General features: G+C 38.3%; 2 protein-coding genes across 4 annotated transcripts; one reads left to right on the forward strand and one right to left on the reverse strand.

Moving 5' to 3' along the window:
- The first annotated feature begins 45 nt into the window (after window positions 1-45).
- On the forward strand, window positions 46-14,675 carry trmt13.L (tRNA methyltransferase 13 homolog (S. cerevisiae) L homeolog). Of its 2 annotated transcripts, none has more exons than XM_041589259.1 (11): window positions 46-429; window positions 3,461-3,506; window positions 3,618-3,684; window positions 4,311-4,370; window positions 4,461-4,530; window positions 5,151-5,257; window positions 5,961-6,128; window positions 6,670-6,736; window positions 12,604-12,678; window positions 13,287-13,677; window positions 14,179-14,675. In XM_041589259.1, the coding sequence occupies exons 1-11, from the start codon at window positions 192-194 to the stop codon at window positions 14,345-14,347; spliced, it is 1,458 nt and encodes a 485-aa protein (XP_041445193.1). In that variant the 5' UTR covers window positions 46-191; the 3' UTR covers window positions 14,348-14,675.
- On the reverse strand, window positions 14,586-27,401 carry lrrc39.L (leucine rich repeat containing 39 L homeolog). Of its 2 annotated transcripts, XM_018258643.2 has the most exons (9): window positions 26,988-27,399; window positions 25,525-25,686; window positions 23,718-23,823; window positions 23,246-23,402; window positions 21,765-21,901; window positions 18,829-18,974; window positions 16,189-16,341; window positions 15,451-15,590; window positions 14,586-14,631 (listed from the first exon to the last, which is right to left on the reverse strand). In XM_018258643.2, the coding sequence occupies exons 2-9, from the start codon at window positions 25,656-25,658 to the stop codon at window positions 14,627-14,629; spliced, it is 978 nt and encodes a 325-aa protein (XP_018114132.1). In that variant the 5' UTR covers window positions 25,659-25,686; window positions 26,988-27,399; the 3' UTR covers window positions 14,586-14,626. The 2 variants fall into 2 exon arrangements, with proteins under 2 accessions (XP_018114132.1, XP_018114130.1); XM_018258641.2 differs by having other exon boundaries at window positions 14,586-15,590; window positions 26,988-27,401.
- Between the last annotated feature and the right edge of the window lie 58 nt (window positions 27,402-27,459).

The following is a 27,459-nucleotide window of genomic DNA, read 5'->3' on the forward strand; positions in this document are numbered from 1 at the left end:
GCAGCGGAAGCGGTTCGTGTGGGCGGCGAATCTCCGGACATTTTTAGTAATGGCAAAGAGTTTGAAAGAAGACGTGGAAAGCTAGCTGGTGGTGGAGGAGAAGGCAAAGGAATTTACAGAGTGTATTTTTAGGGAATACGATGGGCTATACGGCGGTATAGTAGTAAAAAGCTGCTGTTCATTAGGTTGAAATGGATCCTCAGGAGCCCCAGCCATCTGCTGCTTCTGAGCCGGATTCTTCCTTAGTGACATGTCCCAGAGAGAATCCCCTTCCCGGGAGGTGCAGTCACTTTGTGCAGAGGAAAAAGAGATTCTGCAAAATGATCGTCTCTGAGGGAAAGAAGTTCTGCGGAGAACATGCTCAGAGCGGGGAGGTACTGAATCATGGGGCTGCATGGAGACTTCCTACACAGGGGAATGGATGTGGGGGTACAGTGTGATATCTATACCACTGACTGACTGTATAATGAGGGGTTCCATTGCTAATGATGTGTGAGGAGTAAAGGGACACTGATCACATGACACATGAGCAGGGGATACAGGAGAGAGGGAGACCTCTACACATGTAAAACTACTTTGCTAAAGGGACCATTGAGAGCTGCTGTGTCCCCCTGTACAGTTGGGGTATCAAAGAGAATCATGGGGCTACTCACTGTGTCATTATCTATGGCCTGTACAGAGAGAATAAAGGCAGATTTATCAATTATCACTATAATCATTAGGGAGTTCACAACCCTTGATTATCTAATAGGATTCATTGAAAGACAATTGATTCAAGCAGGGGGTCTGACCTAAGTCAGAACAATTAAGACAACAAGAAAGAAAATAAACCCAGCCTAAACTATTGCAAAAGTAGACAATTCACACCTCTCTTTCTCCTCTAGTAGTCAAATCAACCTTATCTGGGAAATTAATTAATTATAGTGACACTGATCGGTCCACCTTCTTGGTATATAAAAGTGCTTGTGATAAGGTATTATAATTAAAGCTGGCCATAGACGCAAAGATCTGATCGTACGAATCGAGGATTCATATGATTTTCGGAACGTGTGTGGAGAGTCCCGACATTTTTCGTCCGGCGGAGATCGGTCGTTTGGTCGATCGGACAGGTTAGAAAATTTCTGTCGGCTGCCGATAATATCTCTGCGTGTATTGCCGATCGTACGATTTTCAGTGGGAGACTGCCACTAGCTTTGGTTGGACATAGATATCGTACGATTGCTGTCAGGGGCAGAACATTGCTGATCTGTTCTTTAACTAATCTGACTGGTAAGACTTTGATCTGAATGGTTAGTGGCGGGTCGGGAGATGGGAAAGTCCTATCGTACGATGATTCGTACGATCGGATCTTTGCATCTATGGCCAGCTTTAGTTATATTACTTGTTTTATCCTTGAAGATCTGGTGATTGTTTTTTAGCTAGAGTTGTGAATGTTCTCAAGGAATGAACGGATATTACAGTATTTGCACTTTAGTTATTGATGTACCTTATCACAAGCACTTGCACTTTATATATCAAGAAGGCGGACCAATTCGTGTCACTGTAATTATTTAATTTCCCAAATAAGGTTGATTTGACTACTAGAGGAGAATGAGGTGTGAATAGTCTACTTTTGCAATAGTTTAAGTAGGGTTGCTTTTCTTTCTCTGTAGATTAACCATTATCCCTATGTCACTAAATCCTGATTAATCTTCACCCAATAAGACTAATAACTAATATCACACATGGAATTTCCTTTACCTGTGTATTTCTACTTGCACAGAAATGCAAATATCACTGACTGCGTTGGGGTGATGGCACACAAGTATGGTGTCCAACTGGCCGGTATTTTACCTGCCTGGTCTGTAAAAATTATGGTTGATCCCAATGTTCTTAATAGGGAAAAAAAGATAAATATATAGGAAGGCCGGTATTATTTTCCATAAAGGTGGCAACCCTACACACAAGTCATCTGTGGTGAAATTGTTCTCCCTAAGAGTGACTGTGCCAAAAAATTTATGTGAATTGATTTGGGTAAAGCACCCGTTTATCTTTGACCCTTAAGGGGTTGTTCACCTTTAAATTAACTTTTAATATGATGTAGAGAGTGATATTTCGAGACAATATGCAACTGTTTTTGGTGTATTATTTGTGGTTTTTATTTAGCTTTTAGTTATTTAGCTTTTTTTTTCAGCAGCTCTCCAGTTTTGCAATTTGATAATCCAAATTACCCTAGCAACTATTTTCTGATTTGAATAATAAACTGGAATAGGAGAGGGCCCAAACAGAAACGTGAGTGATAGAAAGTTGCAATAACAACCTAAATTTGTAGCCTTTCAGGTAATTGTTTTTAGATAAGAACTGGAAAGAGTCAGAAGAAGGAGGCAAATAATTTAAATAAAAAAGTATAAAAAAAAAACAATGAAAACCAATTAAAAAGTTGCTTAGAATTAGCTAAACACACTAAATGTTTACTAGAAGGTTAACCACCCCTTTAATTGCAACTGCAAAGTCGACAGCTGTGGCAGAAATACTCCTGTGGAGAAAAAAAAAGATAATTAGGAGCGCTCTACCTTCAATAAAACCGATGTAGGTTCCAGGTGCTCGCCCTGCTTTTTGGATCAACTGTGATATCCAAGAAAGAAATCCAGTAGCACACTACAGTGTGCCACTGGATTTTTTTCTATGGGGTTAGGTGATGTATTTTCAAAGATACAGCTCACCTGTGCAGATGACCGGATATAGGGATAAACAGTGTGTAAAGGTACAGATCAACTGTACAATGATTGTGAGTCTGTAGGCTTTTTTTTAGCCAAACATATACCATTCAGTCAAACCTATCTTGCTATTGTAAGGAACACATTCTTTAATTCTTGCAATATAGTTCTTGCTGTTATCCCATGAATAATTTATAGCCCCGCAAGTTGACACCACTCAGGCTTTATCCAACTACAGGCAGTGGCAAAGTGACAAACAACTATTATCTGGGAAGCAGATGTGATTGAGACTGCCATATGCAATCTCAGAATATGACCTGCTCATTTCACACAAAGAACAGTGGATAAGAAGGTTACCCTTAAAACATGATATTTTATTTATGCTGTTATGGGTTATGAGGATGTGTGCAATGCAATGGAGTACTGAGGGAAAACCATATATATGAGTGATTACAGAATATAGGATCCCTTATCTGCAAACTCATTACCCAAGAAGATCTCATTTACAGGAAGGCTGTCTCTCATTGATCCGTTTTAAGCAAATCTAATTTTTAAAAGGTACTTCCATTTTCTCTGTAATAATAATAAATCAGTACTTTATCTTGTGTTTGATCCTCACTAAGCTGCATGAATCCATATTGGTTGCAAAGCAATCCTTTTGGGTTTATTTATTCTTAAATGATTTTTATCAGAATTAAGATCTAGAAATCCAAATTACTAAAAAAAAAGCCTTTTGGGTCACTGAATGTGGTATTTATTGCAGGAGCATGACAGCAGGAGGCGGATTCCATGCCCTCTGGACCCCAAGCAGTAAGTTTCCTTTGTTCTAGTCCTGCTTTATTAAAGTAGGGATAAATATACTTTTTAGCTGTCTCATATTCCAGTTTGCCTTACAGTATCTTCTTTTTGTGTTCCTCGCAGCACAGTGTACGAGGATCAGCTTCCAAAGCACCTCAAGAAATGTAATTCCAGAGAGAAACCCAAGCCTGTAAGTAAATTAATATGTTCACCAATGTATTGGCAGCTTAAAAGCAATAATTTATTAAATTGAAAACTGTTGACTCACTAGCAGGAATATATTAACGCAGGCAACATGTTTCCTTCCTACATGTACAGCTAAGAGAGGAGCATTTGTTCCAATAATGTAGCCATGTAAATACTGATTCTGCAATATCTAGAGGGGTTGTCATGGAAAATTCATTTTTGTCCTGTTTATCAATAGAATACAATTTTGTTCTCTGTCTCCTTTGTCACAAAAGAGGACAAACTAGAACACTGGAGCATTATTCTGTTGTATAAAGTCAGGGAGTATCGTCGATGTCATGAATGTGACATAACATTTCTCTCATATGGATATTATAATGGGCTTTACTGATTTATTCGGTGCAACATAACACATCTTTTTTCCATATTAGCGTATGATGCTCATCAGTAACATATTGGGCTTTGTTTAAATTTTGAATTGCCGTCTTCATGGGTTAAAAAAAAATGACAAGTACAATATTAGAAATGGGATCTCATCTATTGTCATGGCATCTGCCACATTAATTGTCCTCTCAAAGCTCTGTGCTTGGCACTGATTTGTGTGGGGGCAATGCCCTCTATATGTTTCAGGTCTTTTATGTTCAAGATGTGAATGCAGGGTGCCGGATCACAGAGAGCACTAATGATCTGGTTGGTATTTAATTAAAACAATCCGTTCATTCCTTCACTGTTGCTTTGGAAACCCTTTTTGCCTATAAAAATATGTTTTGCTATTTACAGATATCTCTTAGTTCCTTCTCTAAAGATGAGCTTCTGAAACTTACAGAGAAGCTGAAACAAGTAACTAGTGGTGAGTTCAAGGCTTCTTAAAGGGGATGTTCACCTTTTGCAAAGTGGTTTAGTATTGTTGCTATTTGAATGGGACACTGGTCCTCTGTAATGATACTGCTTTTTCTGGGATAGGATTTATACCAAGGGCAGAGTAAAGTAAAACTTTGTAACCATAAGAATAACCCTTTAATAAGACAAGTAGTTAATTTGCAGATACTGTGGCCCTTTAAGATAAAAAAAAACAATACCATATATTCATTTGTGTTTAATGTACATGTAGAATTTGTTCATGTATAACTAAGAGGATTGGTTCTGTGGCATCACACAACATAAATATGCAAAGCTTTCTGCTTAAGCTGCTAAATTACATCTGGTTACACCACTGCTAAGCCTCTAACATTCTAGCTGCTTACTAGACATTCAAATGGTTATAAACGTCAGCAGTTCCATCTATCTTCTTTGGTATATGTCGGCCTATAATATTCCCAAAACCTGCTTATCATTTTAGAGGTAAAACATTTTTAAAATTACCACATTTGCGCATATGTCCTGCCTATCTTAAGTTGACTGTTTTCTTTTCTTGGTGCAGTGCATTATTGACTGGCTGAGCTTTTTTTTTAATCTGAATATTTTTTTTAGGCCTAGACCCTCCATCAGCAGATAAGAAACTATGTCACTGGTCTTTACTTGAAGCCTTGAATGATCCAGCAAATGGAGACACTGCATCTAAGCATCTCAAGCAGCAGGTGTGGGTTCCTTAAGGGCAACAAACTCATGGGACAATTAAAATATAAATTGCAGGGTCATAATGCTCCAGTGGGGCCCAGTACAATGGAAAAAGCTGGGTTGGAGCGGAGCCAAGGTTATTGTGGGGAGATGGCTGGCGCATCCTGGTGCCAAATGAATAATCCACCCTGGCTGGTGGTAGATGTTAGTGTTCATTTTCACTATATATGCAGTCTAATCTTAAAATAAATTAGTATGATTGCTAAATTAATTACTTAAAGGGCAAGTCAAACCCAAAATAAAAAAAATTGCCTAATAAGAAAACATAATTCTAAGCAACTTTCCAATATACATTCATTCATACATTTGTAAAAACAATTGCTATTGAAAGCAGCATTAGCTTAACTCCCAGTTGTTACTTTCTAAACCATGTTGCAACAGCCTTGGTTCCCCAGCAAAGTCAGGTCTGTTAATCAGCTGCTTTGTCTTACATTGTATGAACTGATAGACACTGCATTTAATAGCAATACATATACAACTAACTTAAAAACCATAGAAAATTTGTAATGAATGTATATTGCAAGTTTGCAAAGTTTATTAGGCAAATTTTTATTTTGGGGTTGACTTACCCTTTAAGTGAGATGGAATAATTGTAATTTGTAATGTTATAGTTTTGTCTATGAACTGATGGCTTTGAAATAGTTTTCATTGTTCCTTAAACAGGCCTCGATTCTGGGACACCTGGACAGTCTGGGTTTGCTGGGTGGATCTCGTTGTTTTGTAGAATTCGGTGCTGGACGGGGCAAACTCTCCCACTGGGTGGATATTGCAACACAGGGCGCTGAAAACATTCACTTCCTGCTGGTGGAAAGAGCATCCACTAGATTTAAGGTTGGGAATCACAGACTTATTAATTAACAGTACATGGTGTTTCTACTTACTTTAAGGGGAACCATCAATATTATTTTAAAAATCCTGTTAAAACTGTAATTGTTTTACAAATCAACTTTAAGTGTGTTACAACAAACCACATTAAGTTGCTTGCAGCAGAAAAAAGATGTAGGATTGAGGAAACCATTTATATTTCAAAAAATCAAGTCATTTATAAAAAGAATGATTAATCATCCACTACAGTTCAGGTGCTTAATTATATCAATGGCAGTTCCCCTTTCACTAAAGTGACATTATATATTACATTATTTTAGAAACATTTTGGCATTAAGTTATTATCACATCAGAATAATTTGCCTTTATATTGGGTACTCCCACAATTTGTGAACCTGTGGTTTAAAGAATAGTCTTCCTAACTGTAGTCACAGCCTCCCTCCATTTTGTAATGATTTTAAGTTGAAATCACTCCATGTGGGCTAGGTCACCGCTATAAGAAGAGTTACCAAGAAATTTGTTCAGCGTGTTGTGTGTTTCATTACAGGTGGACGGGAAGCAGAGAAGTTCGGTTTTTGAGAGACTTCAAATTGACATTCAGCATCTTTGTTTAGGTTGGTGAAGTCATAAAAAGTTTAGGGGATATGTGTCACATTAATTTATCAGAGGGTTTGAAAAGCTGCTGTAAAATGTAAAAGAAATGTGCATAAAGTGCTCATCTGAGAAATAGAGGTTCTGACAGCTCATAAAGTATCTATGGGTGCTACAACAAAGGAGTTTTAGAATCCGTTGCAAAGGGGGCCATACTTACCCCACCCCATTGTCATTTCACTGCACTGGACTCTGGAGAGATGACGTTGACGTTAAAACCTGGACTGCTGCACTTGCAGTGATCCTTGCTGTAGGAGCTGTCACCAACAGTTTTTTTTTTTTCAAAATTAGGTCATAAAAAAGGTAAATTACAAAAGTTGTCTCACAAGATCATTTTAGTATGATGTAGAGAGCGGTATTATGGGACAATTTGGTTTCAATGGGACAATTTGGTTTCATGTTCTATTATTTGTGGTTTTTGAGTTATTTGCTGTTTAATTCAACAGCTCGTAGATACAATTATACCGCACCTGATTTCGGCCAGTTGGTTTTTGGGTGCACGTCCAGAGACCTGTTCACAGAGGTTCTCAACCATGTAAATATGTTCTTCCAATAGACAGCACTCCAATAATGTTAAAACCGTCTTTATTTGTAGGACAGCAGCACAGATGCAACGTTTCGAGCGGCACCCCACTCATTATCAAGCATAAAAAACTCCACCACCACCTGACCTTAAATACCATTGGACACAGCGCCCTCTGGTGTCACCACATATTTTAACAGAGTATACAAAAATATTTAAAAAGGTTGCAACTTGTCATATGTAACACTTAGTATCATGTTAATTGGTTATCTTCAAAATGTAGCAAAGAGAGACTTATCTTGATAATGTCCATTGTTGATTACAATCCCAGACAAGTGATACACAGTATCCATAAAACAACCTACAAAAGATAAAATCATTTTAAAAAAGACAGCTATTTCAATAAAAATGGGTTCAAATCGTATTCATGGTTCAGTCCATTGGGGAATAATGACCCTAGTCTCCTTATCCATTGCGCCTCCTTGCGCAGTAATTCCTTGTCCCGGTCACCCCCACGTCTCTTTCTTGGGACTGTGTCTAAGATTTGAAACCGCAGCTGACTTACAGTGTGTCCATTTTCATTAAAGTGCTTGGCAACAGGTTGATTTAATTTATTCCTAATAGCCGACTTATGTTCAGTGAGCCTATCCCTCATACTCCTTATTGTCTTTCCTATATAAATTTTGCCACAGGGACATTTGATATTATATACCACATATGTGGATGCACACGTAAAATAACCTTTAATGGGAATACGAGTGCCCTGTAGGGGATGATACACCCATTCTCCTTTCAGTACATTACTGCAGTGACTGCACCCACAGCAAGGGAAAGTCCCGTTTTTGGGGGTTTTAAGGAAGGTCTGTTTAGATTTAGTAGAAGGGCCAAGATCCGCTTTCACCAATTTGTTCCCAATAGTTTCTGCATTCATATATGACATCACAGGTGGTGATTGAAAAGCAATTTTGTCCGGGAAATTTCTTGTCAATAGACTCCATTCCCTTCGTATTATACCTGAGATCTCATTACTCAACACATTATATTGGTTTACAAAGGGGATCCTCTTCCTCCCTGGAATTCTATCTCTCTCAATACTCCTTGATTCAATCTCAACCCCTTCCAAGATCCTATTAGGATAGCCCCTTCTTCTAAACTTTTCTTTCATTTCATCCATCCTATGAATCTGTTGCTGTTCATTATGCACTATCCGTTTCACCCTTAACACTTGTGATCTGGGTAAAGATTTTTTTATGTGTGGGGGATGGAAGGAATCATATCTCAATAGTGTATTCCTATCAGTTGTTTTTACGTATAGATCAGTCTCAAGTTTGCCCTTTCTAGTGTTCTTAACCATTACATCTAGAAAAGAGATATTGTTCACATCACAGTTTGTAGTAAACTTAATAAAAGGGGTACATTTATTTAATCTATCTACAAATTCGATGAGCTCAGAATGTCGTCCCGTCCAAATTGTAAAGATATCGTCTATATAGCGATACCAGCACTTACAGTTCTGTTGAAAACCATGGTCAGTGTAAATAAATAGATTTTCAAATACATCCATGAATAAATTTGCATAGGACGGGGCGACATTCGAGCCCATCGCTGTACCTTTAATCTGTAGAAAAAATTCATCTTGAAACAAAAAATAGTTCCTACCCAGGACAATCTGAAGTAGTGTAACCAAAAACTTTTTTTGGGCTCCATCAAGGGTAATATCTCTGTCCAAGTGATGTAGGACTGCCTCCACACCCCCATCATGGGGGATGGAGGTGTAGAGGCTTTCCACATCAAGTGTAACTAACACAAATTCTGAGGGAAGATCACTGATCATATTGATTTTACCTATAAAGTCACCAGTATCCCTAATATAGGATTTTGTTTTAAACACATACTCCCTAAATATTTTATCCAAAAATTTTGCCAATGGACAAAACACTGAATTAACCCCGGCCACTATGGGCCTACCTGGGGGCTTGTCCAAATTTTTATGGATTTTAGGGAGTATGTATAGTACAGGTGTAGTTGGATTAACCTGTATCAAATAATAGGCCAATTTCTGATCAATGATCTCCATTCTCAGGGCATGATCCACACAATCCTTGATAGCCCGCTGTACAGCAAAGAGGGGATTAGTAGTTAATCTCTCATATGTATTGGTATCATTTAACATTGCCACAATTGTATCCACATAATATTTTTTATCCATTACCACTACAGCTCCCCCCTTATCTGCAGGTTTAATCACCAGTTCTTTATTATCCTGGAGGGACAAAAGTGCTTTTCTTTCCTCTGATGTAACATTCTCCCTGGGCTGGTAAATCTCACCTTTTTTAAAACTATCCTCAAGTTTCATTACCCCATCTTTCACACCCTGTATATAGGTTTCCACCACATGATTATTTTTAGAGGGCATATATGTGCTTCGATTATACAGACCCCAATCCTGTAAATGAAAAGTGTTACAATAAACATTCAGGTTATCAGTAGTGGATTCCCCTTTATCATCCAATTCAGCTGTCAGTCGTATTCTCCTAAAGAAAGCCTCTAAATCTATATCAAGTTGGAAAAAATCAGGGAATGTTGTTACAGCAAAACCCAACCCCTTAGAAAGTACCTTGGTTTCAATGTTGGTAAGTTGTACTGTAGAAATGTTTACCACCGCATTTTCCTCCTGCGATATGGCTGTTTCTTTTTTGCGATGTTTCCTGCCTCCCCTTCTCCGTTTGACCGGATGGAGCCAAGGCTGTCTTGTGAGCCATATAAAAAAGACCTTGGTGAGGAAGAAACAGATGCGTTGGCCTGCTCCTGCTCAATACGGTGCTCCGTGTGTGTTCCTCCTCTGTAGGTTAAACCTTGTTCCGGGTTGCGTTGGTTCCACCCCTGTTGGCGTTCCCGTGGGGTCCATCTGTACACGCGGCTCTCCGTGTAGTCCGTCTCATCACGGAGAAACTTTCCTCGCTTCCGCGATTCAAGCTTCAACCGGAAGTGACGTAAACTTTCGTCGAGCTTGGATTGTGCGGCTTGGAACTGTTCCGCTGAAACTGTAGCTCGTATCTTTCGTTCCGCCTCCTCGACCTTAAGCGTGATCACGGGCGTCTCCTGCTGTAAGCGTTCCATTATTAGAAGCATGATGTCAAACGAACACTTGTTAAGAATCGCTTCCCATCTGTTCTTAAAATTAACATCTTCCATAAACATTGTGGGTCTTAAATGCGATCTTAGGCCTCTTGGGATCCTTTGTAACTTATAATACTCTGCTAAAGTCCATAAGTGCAAATCATGGGCAATTCTTTGCATATTTAGCCTTTCAATTTGTCTGAATAAGCCAGCATTATCTTGTTCACTCAAAAATTTACTGTTGCCAGTGATAGAGTTTACAATGCGTGCAGCTTCCGCTTCAGAATAGGCAAAAGTCATTTTGAAAAAACTTTTATTTACACTGACCATGGTTTTCAACAGAACTGTAAGTGCTGGTATCGCTATATAGACGATATCTTTACAATTTGGACGGGACGACATTCTGAGCTCATCGAATTTGTAGATAGATTAAATAAATGTACCCCTTTTATTAAGTTTACTACAAACTGTGATGTGAACAATATCTCTTTTCTAGATGTAATGGTTAAGAACACTAGAAAGGGCAAACTTGAGACTGATCTATACGTAAAAACAACTGATAGGAATACACTATTGAGATATGATTCCTTCCATCCCCCACACATAAAAAAATCTTTACCCAGATCACAAGTGTTAAGGGTGAAACGGATAGTGCATAATGAACAGCAACAGATTCATAGGATGGATGAAATGAAAGAAAAGTTTAGAAGAAGGGGCTATCCTAATAGGATCTTGGAAGGGGTTGAGATTGAATCAAGGAGTATAGAGAGAGATAGAATTCCAGGGAGGAAGAGGATCCCCTTTGTAAACCAATATAATGTGTTGAGTAATGAGATCTCAGGTATAATACGAAGGGAATGGAGTCTATTGACAAGAAATTTCCCGGACAAAATTGCTTTTCAATCACCACCTGTGATGTCATATATGAATGCAGAAACTATTGGGAACAAATTGGTGAAAGCGGATCTTGGCCCTTCTACTAAATCTAAACAGACCTTCCTTAAAACCCCCAAAAACGGGACTTTCCCTTGCTGTGGGTGCAGTCACTGCAGTAATGTACTGAAAGGAGAATGGGTGTATCATCCCCTACAGGGCACTCGTATTCCCATTAAAGGTTATTTTACGTGTGCATCCACATATGTGGTATATAATATCAAATGTCCCTGTGGCAAAATTTATATAGGAAAGACAATAAGGAGTATGAGGGATAGGCTCACTGAACATAAGTCGGCTATTAGGAATAAATTAAATCAACCTGTTGCCAAGCACTTTAATGAAAATGGACACACTGTAAGTCAGCTGCGGTTTCAAATCTTAGACACAGTCCCAAGAAAGAGACGTGGGGGTGACCGGGACAAGGAATTACTGCGCAAGGAGGCGCAATGGATAAGGAGACTAGGGTCATTATTCCCCAATGGACTGAACCATGAATACGATTTGAACCCATTTTTATTGAAATAGCTGTCTTTTTTAAAATGATTTTATCTTTTGTAGGTTGTTTTATGGATACTGTGTATCACTTGTCTGGGATTGTAATCAACAATGGACATTATCAAGATAAGTCTCTCTTTGCTACATTTTGAAGATAACCAATTAACATGATACTAAGTGTTACATATGACAAGTTGCAACCTTTTTAAATATTTTTGTATACTCTGTTAAAATATGTGGTGACACCAGAGGGCGCTGTGTCCAATGGTATTTAAGGTCAGGTGGTGGTGGAGTTTTTTATGCTTGATAAAGAGTGGGGTGCCGCTCGAAACGTTGCATCTGTGCTGCTGTCCTACAAATAAAGACGGTTTTAACATTATTGGAGTGCTGTCTATTGGAAGAACATAATTCAACAGCTCTTCAGTTTGCAATTTCAGCAATCGGATTCCTTGGGTCCAAATTACCCTAGTCACCATGCATTGATTTGAATAAGAGACTGGAATATGAACAGGAGAGGCATGAATAGCAAGATGAGTAATAAAAAGTAGCAATAACAATACATTTGTACATTTGTTTTTTAGAGGGGGTCAGTGACCCCCTTTTTGAAAGCTAATAATTCAAAAACTGTCAAGAAAAAATGAAGGCCATTTGAAAAGTTAACTTAAAGGTGAATCACCCATTTAAGCATATTTTCCTAATTTTGACAGATGTTTTTCATCCTCCCTTTAAGTAACAGTTTATATCTGTATTTTGCAGATCGAGTTCCTAGCCTTAGTCAGAAGCACCTTCCAGTCATTGGGATTGGGAAACACCTTTGTGGAGCAGGGACAGGTCAGTATGGGTTGCAAAAAAACGTATGAAAGCTGTATCAGTGCCTCACATTTGCTCTTGCCAGCAGCCCTTTTTCAGAGAGTGGCGGATAACAGACAGGCTGCTTATGTTGTAAAATGAAAACTCTTCAGGAGCCTCTGTGTTTTACTTCAGCAGCATCCTGACGTGAGTTAGAAAGAAGTGCTACAAATATAACTTTTAGTTATTTCCCGTAATACCTATGTGTTAGTTCTGTTGAAATATATACCATATTCTATCTAGTTCATGTATAATATTCTAGCCAGTTAGTCCAATATCTGCCTCTGTATAATTGACCGAACCTATAGCATTTGTTTGTTATGGATTACAAAGAGGAAACATAGTATAGAGAATTTGTTTATGTACAGCACAAGGACTATACTAATATGTATGCAGAAGCAATAATATATCATTTTTAAACAAGAAATATTTTTACAGAAAAAATGACCAGAAGCAGCACTTGTCTGGTACATTAAAGGAACAATGCATTTGACCTGAGTAGAGAAATCACTCTTCCTGGATAGTAATAGTGTCAGTACCAGAAGTCACTTGTAATTGTAGTCATAGTATTTCTGTGTACTGTGTTGCAGACCTGGCACTGCGCTGTCTCATGCAGAGTAACTTTCCTGCCACCGCTGAACCTTTGCCAAAAAGACCCAGGACAGATCATTTGCAGCAGGAAACAGTAAAAAATGAAGGCAAGGAAGCATATCCAGTTAGTTCTGCCTGTGCGGGAGGCATTGTCATTGCTCTTTGTTGTCACCATCGCTGTGACTGGCATCACTATGTAGGCAGAGAGTTCTTCCAAAGTCTAGGACTGGATCAGAGGGAATTCAACCTTTTTCAGCGCATGTCCAGTTGGGCTACCTGTGGTATGAGGAAACTGCCGGCCAAAGCCATCCAGTCTGATGAACAGATGGAGTCAGAGGAACATGATGCAGAGCAACAGAACCTAGACTGTCATTCAGAGACAGTTGAAGGGTAAGAGACATCCGTTTATGTTTATACTATTCTTTGGCCATTGATAGTTATTAAGAAAATTCTGTCATAATATTAAAGAACCTAATAAGATAAAAGTACAAAACAATCCTCTATCCAGATAATGAGCTCCTTCTAATTCCTTGGTCTGACATCACATATTTAGGGATTCCTGAAATAAGGGCAGATATGCAGAATTGTAGCAGCCTTGCAGGGTATTTCACATTTCTGATTGAGTGAAACATACTGAGGTTTATTTATAAACACTGGGCAAATTTGCACCTGGGCAGTAACCCATGGCAACCTATCAGATTCTTGCTTCCAGTGTTCAATTTACAGCTGGCTGAAAAAAGCTTATCACTGACTGGTTGGTATGGGTTACTGCCCAGGTGCAGATTTGCCCAGTGTTTATAAATGAGCCCCACTGTGTTTTGGCCCTTCATAGGGTAATAATAACTAAGCTATATTTTCTATGTGCTTCACCTATGTTCCTTTAATTTTTAGGTTTCTCACAGTGAAGGAGAGGGAGAACTTGGGGCGACTGTGCAAGCTACTCATAGACTACGGACGTGTAGATTACCTACAGCGTATGGGATACATTGCAGCATTGCAGTATTACACAGAGCCTGAAGTGTCTCTAGAGAATGTTTTGCTCACAGCAGTACCACGGTAACCTTTCCCAAAGCTCACCTCAGAGGAGTGAGCTGTACTCATCAAATATATCAATCAAAGGTAGCTAGACAAAATGTTGATGCTGCCAGATGGCTGTGCTTTGTCACATTAGTCCTTAAGTACTGTCCATCAAAGTTCCATATTGTTGAGGAGTCTGAACCATGACTGTAGTGTTCAAGGCTTGCCTGACTTCTCGTAGAAGTAGCCTGTGCTTCTACAGTGGCGCATAAAATTTTTTCTTTTATTGTTTGTTTATTCGGCCTCCATTTGCAATCTCAGTTTAATCTGAAAGTGGAATGAAATAAATATTTTTATTGTTTTTACTGTTAGTTTGCCAATCACTGGTGATTTCAGCCCTAATTCTACATTCTCCTCTCCATACTAATACAGTGGCTTCAGTTAATCTAAATATAACATGTCCTTTGCCTCTTTTGCATCTCATTTAAACCTTTACATTGCCAGCCAGGACAGGCAAACTCTTGTCACTCTAGATGTTTTAAAACTCCCAGAATTCCTTCAGCAGCTCACATGATATAGAAATTATGGGAATTGTATTTTTGCAACAACTTTTGCACATTTTTCAAAGTTCATTTAAAAATTCTTTAAAATTAAGAAAAAGCCACCTTAGAATCGATCCCCTCTAATACTTATATGTTAATCCTGGAGTTTGTGCATCTATAAATAGTGCCAATTAACTCCAACCATAATGCCAGTATTTTACATTAACTTTTTTCATAATTACTCTGCTGTTTTACGCATTTTGGATGTACACGCTTTTTAAATACTTTTTTACATAATGTAAAGTGGCATAAATTCTATATATAGCTCCCCTGGAGTGCCGAGGGTTGCTTATCCCTGTCATCAGTATTGGGGTGGTGAGAAACACCCAAAAAATGTCCTGCTAACAAAAGAAAAAGGAAACCATTGAGTAAATGTGATTAAAAATTTATGGCAGGTTCCACTGCTCAATAAACACAAATGTTAATATGAATATCTGGCATTTAGCATATATTAATGAATATGTATAGAATATTTAAATGCAAACTTGAATAGATTATATTATTGCTTAATATATTTGTGTTTACATCGACACAAAACTCCTACCTGTTGTACCAAGCCTGAACGACTCCTCTATATATGCATTCATGAACTCTAGCCCAAACAGTTCTCTGTCTTCATCATCATCCTCACATTTGGGCAGTGTCACTTGAAGCTCAAGAGGATTATCTCTGAAGTTAACAAACCTGTTGGATAGATCTGCCACAATTACTCAAACCAGAATGCAGGCAAAATATTGTAGGGGTGACAAGTGCCTTGTAATGGGATGGTAGGCCCACTTTTTCAACATGGGTTCATTGACTAGGGTTTGTGCTTAACATACTTTTTGATTATTATTTTGACTAAAATCTATGGTTTTTGGTTTCTTGAACTAAACAGAGCAGACCGAAAAACTGAAACTACTCCTTGCATCTAACTGGTTCTTGCAAGGCAGATCATTCCATTAACCTTGTGCAGATAAACGTCCAGCAAAATTGAGATCTGCATATCTGTAAGCCAAAACAGTCAAAGGAATGAAGGGAGGAGGTAGTTATAAAGTGCTTATCCACTCTATTTAATTCAGCATATTACAGGGATGATCGTGTAAAAGCAAAATAATTCTCCCTAGATGCTTTATCAGCAAGCAAAAAGAAAGAAAATATGGATTTTTATACATTAAAAGAATAAGCAAAAAGTATTTTCAGCATAAGTTCTATTTATTTTCTTAAATAAATTAGTTTATGTAGGTTTACTGTATATTGGCTCTGTAATGCTCCCCTTCAGAATCCTTGTCATTGACCTTACCAGAGGTTGGACAAGCTCTGCAGACTTTTAGGGATTCCCCTCATCTGATTGTTGCAGAGAACTAGAGTGCTGAGATTCCGCATGGAACCGATGGAGTCTGGGAGATGAGAAATTTCATTGCGTTGTAGCCACAAGGCATGTACATGTTGCATCCTGAGGAAGAGAGAAATGGAAGAGCGTCAGACTACAACAATAGAATGAAACAATTTCCATTAATAAAGATATCTTTGTTATTTTAATTTGTTTCACTTATTTGTCAAATCAGTTTCATAGTGCTGTACTATCTACTACTACAGATGGCTTAGAGGGCGTAGTTGGGAGCAATTTAATAGAACAGAGGGAAGTTCAGTGGAATTGTAAGCTCCCACTTTAGGGGTCTGTTTACTACAGTCCCATCCAAAATGCACAAATAGCAGTGTATTCATACCATGCGCAGGTCTGCTTGAGAAAGCATGCATAGTGGTGTAACTTAAAGCTACTGGGCCCCACAACAAAATCATTTTGAGCCCCTTTAAACTTAAAGGGATACTGTCATGGGAAAAAAAAAATTTCAAAATGAATCAGTTAATAGTGCTGCTCCAGCAGAATTCTGCACTGAAATTAATTTCTCAAAATAGCAAACAGATTTTTTTATATTCAATTTTGAAATCTGATATGGGGCTAGACATATTGTCAATTTTACAGCTGCCCCAAGTCAGACTTGTGCTCTGATAAACTTCAATCACTCTTTACTGCTGTACTGCAAGTTGGAGTGATATCACCACCCTCTCTTCCCCCCCCCCCAGCAGCCAAACAAAAGTACAATGGGAAGGTAACCAGATAACAGCTCCCTAACACAAGATAACGGCTGCCTGGTAGATCTACAGTGGTGTGAAAAACTATTTGCCCCCTTCCTGATTTCTTATTCTTTTGCATGTTTGTCACACTTAAATGTTTCTGCTCATCAAAAACCGTTAACTATTAGTCAAAGATAACATAATTGAACACAAAATGCAGTTTTTAAATGAAGGTTTACGTTATTAAGGGAGAAAAAAAACTCCAAATCTACATGGGCCTGTGTGAAAAAGTGATTGCCCCCTTGTTAAAAAATAACTTAACTGTGGTTTATCACACCTGAGTTCAATTTCAAAGGTTATAAAGCCATTTCTAAAGCTTTGGGACTCCAGCGAACCACAGTGAGAGCCATTATCCACAAATGGCAAAAACATGGAACAGTGGTGAACCTTCCCAGGAGTGGCCGGCCGACCAAAATTACCCCAAGAGCGCAGAGACAACTCATCCGAGAGGCCACAAAAGACCCCAGGACAACATCTAAAGAACTGCAGGCCTCACTTGCCTCAATTAAGGTCAGTGTTCACGACTCCACCATAAGAAAGAGACTGGGCAAAAACGGCCTGCATGGCAGATTTCCAAGGCGCAAACCACTTTTAAGCAAAAAGAACCTAAGCAAAAAGAAAATACCTTGTGGACCGACGAGACAAAAGTTGAACTTTTTGGAAGGTGCGCGTCTGGCGTAAAAGTAACACAGCATTTCAGAAAAAGAACATCATACCAACAGTAAAATATGGTGGTGGTAGTGTGATGGTCTGGGGTTGTTTTGCTGCTTCAGGACCTGGAAGACTTGCTGTGATAGATGGAACCATGAATTCTACTGTCTACCAAAAAATCCTGAAGGAGAATGTCCGGCCATCTGTTCGTCAACTCAAGCTGAAGCGATCTTGGGTGCTGCAGCAGGACAATGACCCAAAACACACCAGCAAATCCACCTCTGAATGGCTGAAGAAAAACAAAATGAAGACTTTGGAGTGGCCTAGTCAAAGTCCTGACCTGAATCCTATTGAGATGTTGTGGCATGACCTTAAAAAGGCGGTTCATGCTAGAAAACCCTCAAATAAAGCTGAATTACAACAATTCTGCAAAGATGAGTGGGCCAAAATTCCTCCAGAGCGCTGTAAAAGACTTGTTGCAAGTTATCGCAAACGCTTGATTGCAGTTATTGCTGCTAAGGGTGGCCCAACCAGTTATTAGGTTCAGGGGGCAATTACTTTTTCACACAGGTTTGGATTTCTTTTCTCCCTAAATAATAAAAACCCTCATTTAAAAACTGCATTTTGTGTTTACTTGTTATCTTTGACTAATAGTTAAATGTGTTTGATGATCAGAAACATTTTGTGTGACAAACATGCAAAAGAATAAGAAATCAGGAAGGGGGCAAATAGTTTTTCACACCACTGTAAGAACAACACTCAATAGTAAAAACCCATGTCCCACTGAGACTCCTTCAATTACATTGAGAAGGAAAAACAGCAGCCTGCCAGAAAGCATTTCTCTCCTAAAGTGCAGGCACAAGTCACATGACCAGGGGCAGCTGGGAAATTGACAAAGTGTCTAACCCCATGTCAGATTTCAAAATTGAATATAAAAAAATCTGTTTGCTCTTTTGAGAAATGGATTTCAGTGCAGAATTCTGCTGGAGTAGCACTATTAACTGATGCGTTTTGAAAAAAAAAAACATGTTTTCCCATGACAGGATCCCTTTAAGGAAGTTGCTTTATACAAACATAGGGCACATTAGTGCCTCCATAGATCAAAGCCTTGTAGCCAGAAAAAGTAAGGGTATGGTAATTGACTCTCTCTTACCTGTCTATGTCCTGTGGAAGATCCTTCAGTCTGTTACTCCCCATGTCCAACCATTCTAGAGCTGGCATCTCAACTACTGCCCTGGGGATACTGGCAAACTGGTTCATGCTCAGGTCCAGGTGTATGAGCCGTGCCAGTGAACTGAGCTAACAGAAAGGGACATAAGGCGGTGTCAGTGCATCATTAGGAACTGTTCTGGCTAAAGGGGAATTAGATGCTCTGACATAAGGGTGAAGGGGTACAAAGTAGCACAACTATGGATTCCAGGTTTTTGGGCAATGTCACATCAGGAAATTAATCGATAGCGATAAATCTCTACTTCTGCGGGCAACTAATCTCCTTTAATCTCCAGCAAAAACGCTCACAATAATGTGAATTGCTGGTGGCAAAACCCATGTGTCACTATAGTCTCCCAAAATCGATTGAAGTTTCCTCTTGTAGCAACTGAAGCGACACATGGGTTTTACCACAAGCGTTTCACATGATTGTCTATGGGAAAGCTTTTACTGGATATTGCAGATTTGTCGCCTGCAAAAGCAGAGATTTATCGCTAGAGATTAATCTCCTGGTATGCCACTGCCCTAAATAACCAAGTCTTTTTGGGTGGTTGAAATCTTTCAAAAATATATAAAATAAATACAAATATTTCCAAATAAGACATCTAACTTTATAAAGATTCTTACATCAAAACTAACTAATACTAACAGTAAATTGTCCTGCGTGCGTCTCAGCTTTACAGATCAAATTAAAATGATCACACAGGATCTTAAACTGAAATAGATCATTGTATTAACTGTCTGCTTCAAAGGATTTGTGATTCAACTTAAACTGAAAGTAATTTCGATTTTACAGGTTTTTTTTTAGTAATTACATTTACAATTTGTGGTCTGCTTCAAATATGAGAATACATTGCAGAGTCTTTTTCTCTACTCATTTCCTGGTTTCTCCAAGCCACTTGAGACCACAGAACTCAGCTGGAGGGTGAACAAGTCGGCCAGCTATATATACTAAAGCTATGAATAGCAGCACAAGCTTTCTGGCAACAGCCCCTTCCCCAGATGCATAGTGTGAATCACTTCCATACCTAGTATAACAAACCATATCAGCACTGTGGAACAAATTGACCTACAGGATCATTTACACTAAAGGGGACATAATTCAATCAAGATAATAAAAGGGGTTGTTCATGTTTCAGACACTTTTTTTCAGTTCGGTAGTTTTCAGACTGTTCACCAGACATTTGGGGGCAGATTCCCTAAAGGGTGAAGTGGCTAACGATAGTGTCAACTCCCACAGGGACTTCGGCGGTTTTCTAACGGGCGCAGGCGTCACTTCGCTAGCGAAGGAGATAGACGCTAACGTTGCTTTGCACTTTAATGCCAGGTGAATTCTCACTGGCGAATAGACGTAACTACGCAAATTCACTAAGATGCGGATTTTACTGAACATTACCTCATTCGCCAGACTTGCCTTCGCCAGCTCAGATCAGGCGAAGTGCAATGGAGTGCATAGAACGTCCTCAATTTTTAGTGCAAAAAACACTGGTAGCCTGCAAAGGTCTGTAAAATTTTTATTTTGGGTAACCAGATTCCCCACCTCCATTTTCTAATATATGGAACATAAACTATACAGTGGGCTCATGTGTAGGGCAATATAACTATTTTATTTATTAAGGTTTCCCTGGACTTGTGTAGTGTAATGTATTTGCTGCAACATACACGTCCATGTAACTTTATAATTTCCGCTGTATGCAAATTAGGCAACGCTAGTGCATTTGATTGCCGAAGTAAAGCTAGCGAAAATTAACCAGCGTTCGACGCACTAGACGCAACTTTGCACTAGTGAATTAGTGTTGTCCTAGCGAATATATGCCTGAAGAAGTGTTGCAATGGCTTCAAAACCATCGCTTTCCGAATTTTCTCGGTTAGGGAATTTGCCCCATAGACTTATTTCAGTTGCTTTCCAACTTTTATTTCTCCAAAATTTAAAGGGGAACTCCGAGTTCCAAACCAAAGTTTGATAAAGAGGCCCACATAACACAGAAACCCCTAATATACCCATCACCTGTTTCTTCAAAAAGTATGAATAAATGCCATTTTTTATGCTGAAATCCAGCTGTTTAACAGTTCTATTCTTTCTGTATCATTTGAAATCCTGGCAGGGAAGGAGGGACTAAAACACTGATGTTACAAATTGTAACATCTTCTCCACAGCTTACAGACAGCATGCAGGAACTACATAACCCACAATGCATTGCACCGTGATGTTCCTTTCCTTATTGAAATCACATGTGCAGGGAACTGTGGGGTTTGGAGGATGCAGTCTAAGAACAGATGGCTGTTGATACAAAGTAACAGTAGTCAGCCAGTTCAGCAAAGTAGTCAGACAGGCTAGGAGAGCAGGGGGCTAGGCTAGGCGTTGTTCCAAACCATTAAAAATCAAGAAAAATTTGCATATTTTTTAATTGATGTAGATTGCAAAGTTGCTTGAAATTAATTATGTTTACTTTTCAAAAAGCTTAAGCTATGTTTGTGTGGAGTTCCCCTTTAAAGTTTCATGTTCCTGTCTATAGTATTTCAGTCTGGCAGCTCAGTGATTCAGTTGCAGTCTGAACTGTTACAATTTGCTACATTAGTTGATACATTTTGTCGGCTGTGGAATATTAGCAACTATTGTATCAATTCTAACAGCTGCCTTTAATGAAACTCAGGGATTCAATGATAAGAAATGCAACAACTAAATCTATCAGCGACCCCCCTTCCCCTCCCAGAGCTGCTTTAGAAAGCCATAAGAAGGTGAAAACTAAACGTCATAAATAGAAAGTAATTGAAATAAGTCTTTATTTCTGGTGAAAGCAACTGAACGGAAAAAAAGCGTTAGACGGTGAACAATCCCTCCTGGAGTAAACTTGATGATAAAAGTGCTTATTTTATTACCTGGGAAGGGAGATCTGAGATATCTCTGTTTACAGAAAGATCCAGCTTTTCCAGACTCTCACAGGTACAGAGTTCTGCAGGAATATCTGAGATCCGGTTATAGCTAAGCAAGAGCTCACGCAGTTTAGTGAGTTTTCCTGAATAAGTGAGATATAATACAGAACAATGGATGAACACACATAAACTGAAATAGATGTGGCACCCAGTTGTGGTGCTCCACAACCAGCGGATACATTAAAATGCAAACATTTACTATAATCTGTGTAAATCTGGCTTTGTGTTCTATGTTCATGTAATTGGAAATAGTAAACACAGGTTTCATGGCAGCAATTAAATATGTCTTCCCTCCCCAGCAATTAAATATGTCTTCCCTCCCCATGTTTGATTTTAGTGTAATATAACAGAGTCAAAAATACACAATGATCTCCTTATGTAACATATCAGCAAGAGTGCAACATTCCCACTGGTGAATTCTCTCACATCAATAATTTTTGGTCAACATATTTGTGGCGCAGGAAAACAGGATTATGGTGGGTTTAAATTTCTTTTAATATGCATTTTCAGCGTTCCTAAAGTCATCAGCACAATGGAAGTGCTGTAGTGTGCCAAATGCCTTGCTTTGTGGCCTTTTATAGATTAATGCTGAGGAATCCTCCTCTTTTTCCAAGTTGCAAAACAGTCCAGAGCTTCATTGTATAGTTTCCCTGTGTTACAATGGTACAAATGCCACTGACATGCCAAGGGGACTTTGTAGCATAGACACTCACCTAGAAATCTCAAATAAAGAATGCTTTTTAATGTTTGCGGTCATGCACCAAATACATAAAAGGGAGTCCTGTTCCTCTGACTCTTGTGTATACCCCATATCTTTAAAGGCGTTGTTCACATTGGAGGCAACTTTTAGTATTTTATTGAACATCCAATTCCTTACAACTTTGTAATTGATAATTTTCTACCTTGCTCTTTTTTCCAGCTTTAAATGGGGGTCACTGACCCCAGCTAAATAACAATTGCTCATTAAGGCTACAAATACTGTATATTGTTATTCAGACCCTCTCTCCAATTCATTTTCCATTCTCTTATTCAAATCATTGCATGGTTGCTAGTGTAATTTGAGCCCTAGCAACCAGATTGCTGAAGTTGCAAACTGGAGAGCTGCTGAATAAAAAGCTAAATAATTCAAAAAACTGCAAATAATAAATAATAAAAAACAATTGCAAATTGCCTCAGAATATCACTTTCCACATCAAACTAAAAGTTAACTCAAAGGTGGACAACCTCCTTAAGGCTATCTGTAAGACTATTATTAATGAGCTACAGCAAGTCAATTATCAAGCAATATGCATTTACTGTCTTACATGCCCTTGGTACTAATACATAGGATGCTTTATATGTGCAAATATAGGTGTTAATACAACAGGCAGGATTATACAGTGTCTCAATCCCTTCTATTATTTTCTCATTATTTATTCTCTACTCACCAATCTCCCGTGGGATTTTAGCTATAGAATTCCGAGACAAATCCAGGACCAGTAGATTAGTAAAATGTGCAATGAATGTGGGGATTGCTGTTAGACCTGTGCGGTGTATCTGCCATTCCTGCAGCTGAGGAATCTTCACCAAACATGGTGGCAGTGTCTGCAGCAGAGAGGAGAGAATGTCTCAGTGCTCATAGGGGTCCTCCTCTATCCCAATATAATACAAAAATGCATTTATTATGTTCCCTATGCAGTAGGGCTGATTAGTAAGTCATTATCCACTTGTTTCTTTTTTTTTCACTTAAATACAGGAAAATCTACAGGTTTTTTTTATTCAATATAAAAATCAAAATCTAAATGTACTATACTCTACTCAGCTACACCATATATATCTTATTTAAAATATTGACTCATAAGAAAAGATATTAAATGGTAAAACATTTTACTTTTTTTTTTTTTGTCAGATTCTAGTTACCTTCCACTCTTCCTTTTCAATTCTTAGGATCAATCTTCCATCTTCATTGAAAACCTTTTCCTTCAGTCTGGACAGTTGGATGCGGCTCTCCCATATATTGGATATTCTGTGACGCAAGAGCGAGATGAGACAGAGACAAAAGAAATGTATTTGTATGTGTATATATATATATATATATATATATATATATATATATATATATATATATATATATATATATATACTAATTTTCCTTGACCTGCCCCTCTTACGAAATGGCAAAACCCACATATACAATTATCACTGTATAATAGTTTTCGAGACACGAGTGATTTATTAGCCGGGTTAAAAACGAGTTTGATGCCTTTCTAGCAAGACACTCAACAACAATTCCTCTGTCAACGAATAAGTTATACCTTCTGGCAGTGTTTTTCCAACAATCTCAATACCAACAGGGAATGTTGCGCTGTCTTAAATATAATACTTTTATAGAGGCCTATACTGTAAAAGCTAAATTAAAAGTATACAGTGTTGATGGTCTAGAGTAGACCTACAGCTGTTGCTGTAGAAGAATTTCAAGCATTTGGTTGCCATGGGATTCTGGGAGCTGTAGTTTAACAGCAGGTGACGGGCCTGAGATTGGACATCTATCATGTTTATTTAATATGCCTTTTATTTTACAGCAACTTTTACAACTTTAGCAACTTTTTTGCAAAAACGACTACAAAAACATTTAGCAAGGACTGGACAGGAACAGATAGGAATGAGAACATTTGGCATACCATTTAATTAACTGCTTTATAAATATGCTCTTCTGGACTATACATTTTTTGCAGCATTAGTGCTGATGAGTGGGACTAGGGAATTCAATTTCATATGTCTTGGAAACATATTATTAATATTGGTCAAAGCTGTGCAGCAGTGAAACATTGTATGAGTCACAGTTAACTTCCAACAACAACCCCCAATAATAAATACAAAAATAATATATATATATATATATATATATATATATATATATATATATATATATAGATTTGTAACTATAAGTAAAGACCAGTATTTGATTTGTGTTGCTCTGTGATTTATATTATCATGCTGCATCCATAGTGATATAGTGAATAAAGTACCCCGTCTTGTAAAATATAAGGATATCATAAATTACCGAGGAGTTTCATGACCATATAAAAACACGAGGCCGAAGGCCGAGTGTTTTTATACGGGTCATGGAACTCCGAGGTAACTTCTAATATCCTCATATTTTACAACAGGGGGTACTTTATTTATTATAATACACAAATTTCAGTGAGTCATCTGATAGAAATGACATCAGAACTCACCGTTTATAAGGATATCATTTACAGGATATTCATGGCTTTTGTGTATTATATAGAAATAAATCATTCAAAATAACTAATTGACTGTGCATGTGCACCCATATACTGCAATGCACTACTAGTACACTAGTGCAGGTATGGGACCTGTTATTCAGAATGCTTGGGACATGGGGTTTTCAGAATAACGGATCTTTCCGAAATTTGGATTTCATACCTTAAGTCTACTAGAAAACCCATGTAAACATGAAATAAACCCAATAGACTGGTTTTGCTTCCAATAAGGATTAATTATATGTTAGTTTGGATCAAGTACAAGCTACTGTTTTATTATTACAGAAAAAAGGAAATACTTTTTTAAAATTTGCATTATTTGGATAAAATGGAGTCTATGGCTGACGGAATTCCCGGAATTCCCATACCTGCATATAACTAGTATATAAGTATAATTTAATTTCCAATACTTTACCACTAGTAATGAGCTGGTTACTCACTGTCCCACAGATGCCCTTGCCCTCCGCTCATTCTCCTCTTTCAGCTCCTCCTGGTGCTTTTGGATGCGGCCCTCCCATAGAGCTCGGATCCCAGAGAAAGAACCCACACAAACTACTGCAGGCATGTTTACCATTCAGGCCCCATCACATGCATTGGGATATCTGAAAAATTGATAGAATTTAGGCTTCAGTTTCAAGCACACATACAGAAACATGCCTGTCTATATGGCAAGGTGTTGTGCTTCTGTGGTTTTTTTTGTGAGATTATGATCTAGTACAACATACAAATAACTATCTTGGATCACAGTTTATCTAATAATGTTCTGCAGCATGTACTTAATTAGACTGAAGTGGCATCTATTTTGCATCTAGGATCATGTGTATGTGTAGTAATGGGCGAATAAATTCACCAGGCATGAATTTGCGGCAAATTTCCATGTTTTGCCGCTGTCGAATAAATTTGCGAAACTGAAGCGAAAATTCGGCGGTGAAAAAATATTTGGGCGCGCGTCAGAATAGTCGCGCGCATAAAAAATTGTCATGCGTCAAAATTATTTGGACGCTCATTGACTTTAATGCATTTTTAGGCGAGCGTAAAAAATTGTTGCAGGCGTCAAAGTAATTTTACTGTCCATTGAATTCAATGCATTTTACAAATTTTTCTCCATATCGCAAATTTCATGGTAAATTCACAAATTTTTCGGCAAAGCTAAACAGGACAAATTCACCCATCACTTTGTATTTACCATAGAACAAGGGGACTGTGTCATCCAAGTGAGTCACATCCATGTATAACGAGGAACATTGGTTAAAATCATCAAACAGATCAACAAAACAGCTATACACACAGAAATACAGGAGTTTACTGACCCCATGATTGTCTATGGACAAGGTACCCATGAGTGCACTGAAATGCTGAACGCGGAAGAAACACTGGACGATTCTAATGATATTGCCTGTGCAAATGCAACTTCATCATAACTGGTCATCATCATATGATCAGAGTGTTAGCCAATTATTTTCTTTGTTTGGCACCTCCCTTTATAAAAAATATGGTGTCTGGTTGCTAGGTGCAGTGGCCTAAGCATCTAAGCAATCATTCACATGGCTGACTAGGATGAATAGTAAAGGGTTGGGGACACAAATACATGTATCAATAAATAACAGCAATAAAAATCCAGCCTCACTATGTATCTGCCCTTTTTTTTTTTTTTTTTTTACAGTAGAGTGACTATTTTTATACATGACCTTTGAAAGCACAGATATACACCAACTGTATGCCTAATATAAAAAATTGTTACATATTTATTAATAATATAAAAAAAATGTAGTTATTTAGATGTTTCTGGACTACAGCTCCCACCAGCCCCTTCCCAAACAAAAAGAAATGCTGGAGCTGCAGCTTAAACAACCCAGAGAGGTTCGGTTGCTTGTCTCATGTATACAGCACCGGAGTTACTCACCTTAATTTAAGAAGAGGTCCAGTTTGCTGCTCCCTGTAAGAAAACAGGAATCACACGTATATCAGCTAATGGCTCAGGGTCCCACATTCCTTAGTAAAATCCATATTGTCATTTTCCTGTTCAACTGTAAAGGTGTCATTAGGAGTCTCTTCTGGAAGACAAGGCAGCCCACCAGAGGGTTGGAGATTCATGCTGAGCAGAAACACTTGAGGATCTTTACAAGAATTACATGATATGAACAGGATCCAACACAGTTCCTTGTGTCACGGCACGAGGAATCATAAGGATTCCATTGTATTCCCTGTGCAAGAGCTCAATTAGTTTTTGTCACATTGCACTGTTTAGGGCAGACCTTCAGCCCAGTCCTGGGAGCAGGAGGGAGGAATGTCACCCATCAGATGAATGTAACACATGACCAGCTAAATATAGTCATCATTGGAGCACAAATCCTTATCAGCAGGTGGCACCAACA

This window comes from Xenopus laevis, chromosome 4L, assembly GCF_017654675.1.
Source record: "Xenopus laevis strain J_2021 chromosome 4L, Xenopus_laevis_v10.1, whole genome shotgun sequence".
Taxonomy (NCBI): Eukaryota; Metazoa; Chordata; class Amphibia; order Anura; family Pipidae; genus Xenopus; species Xenopus laevis.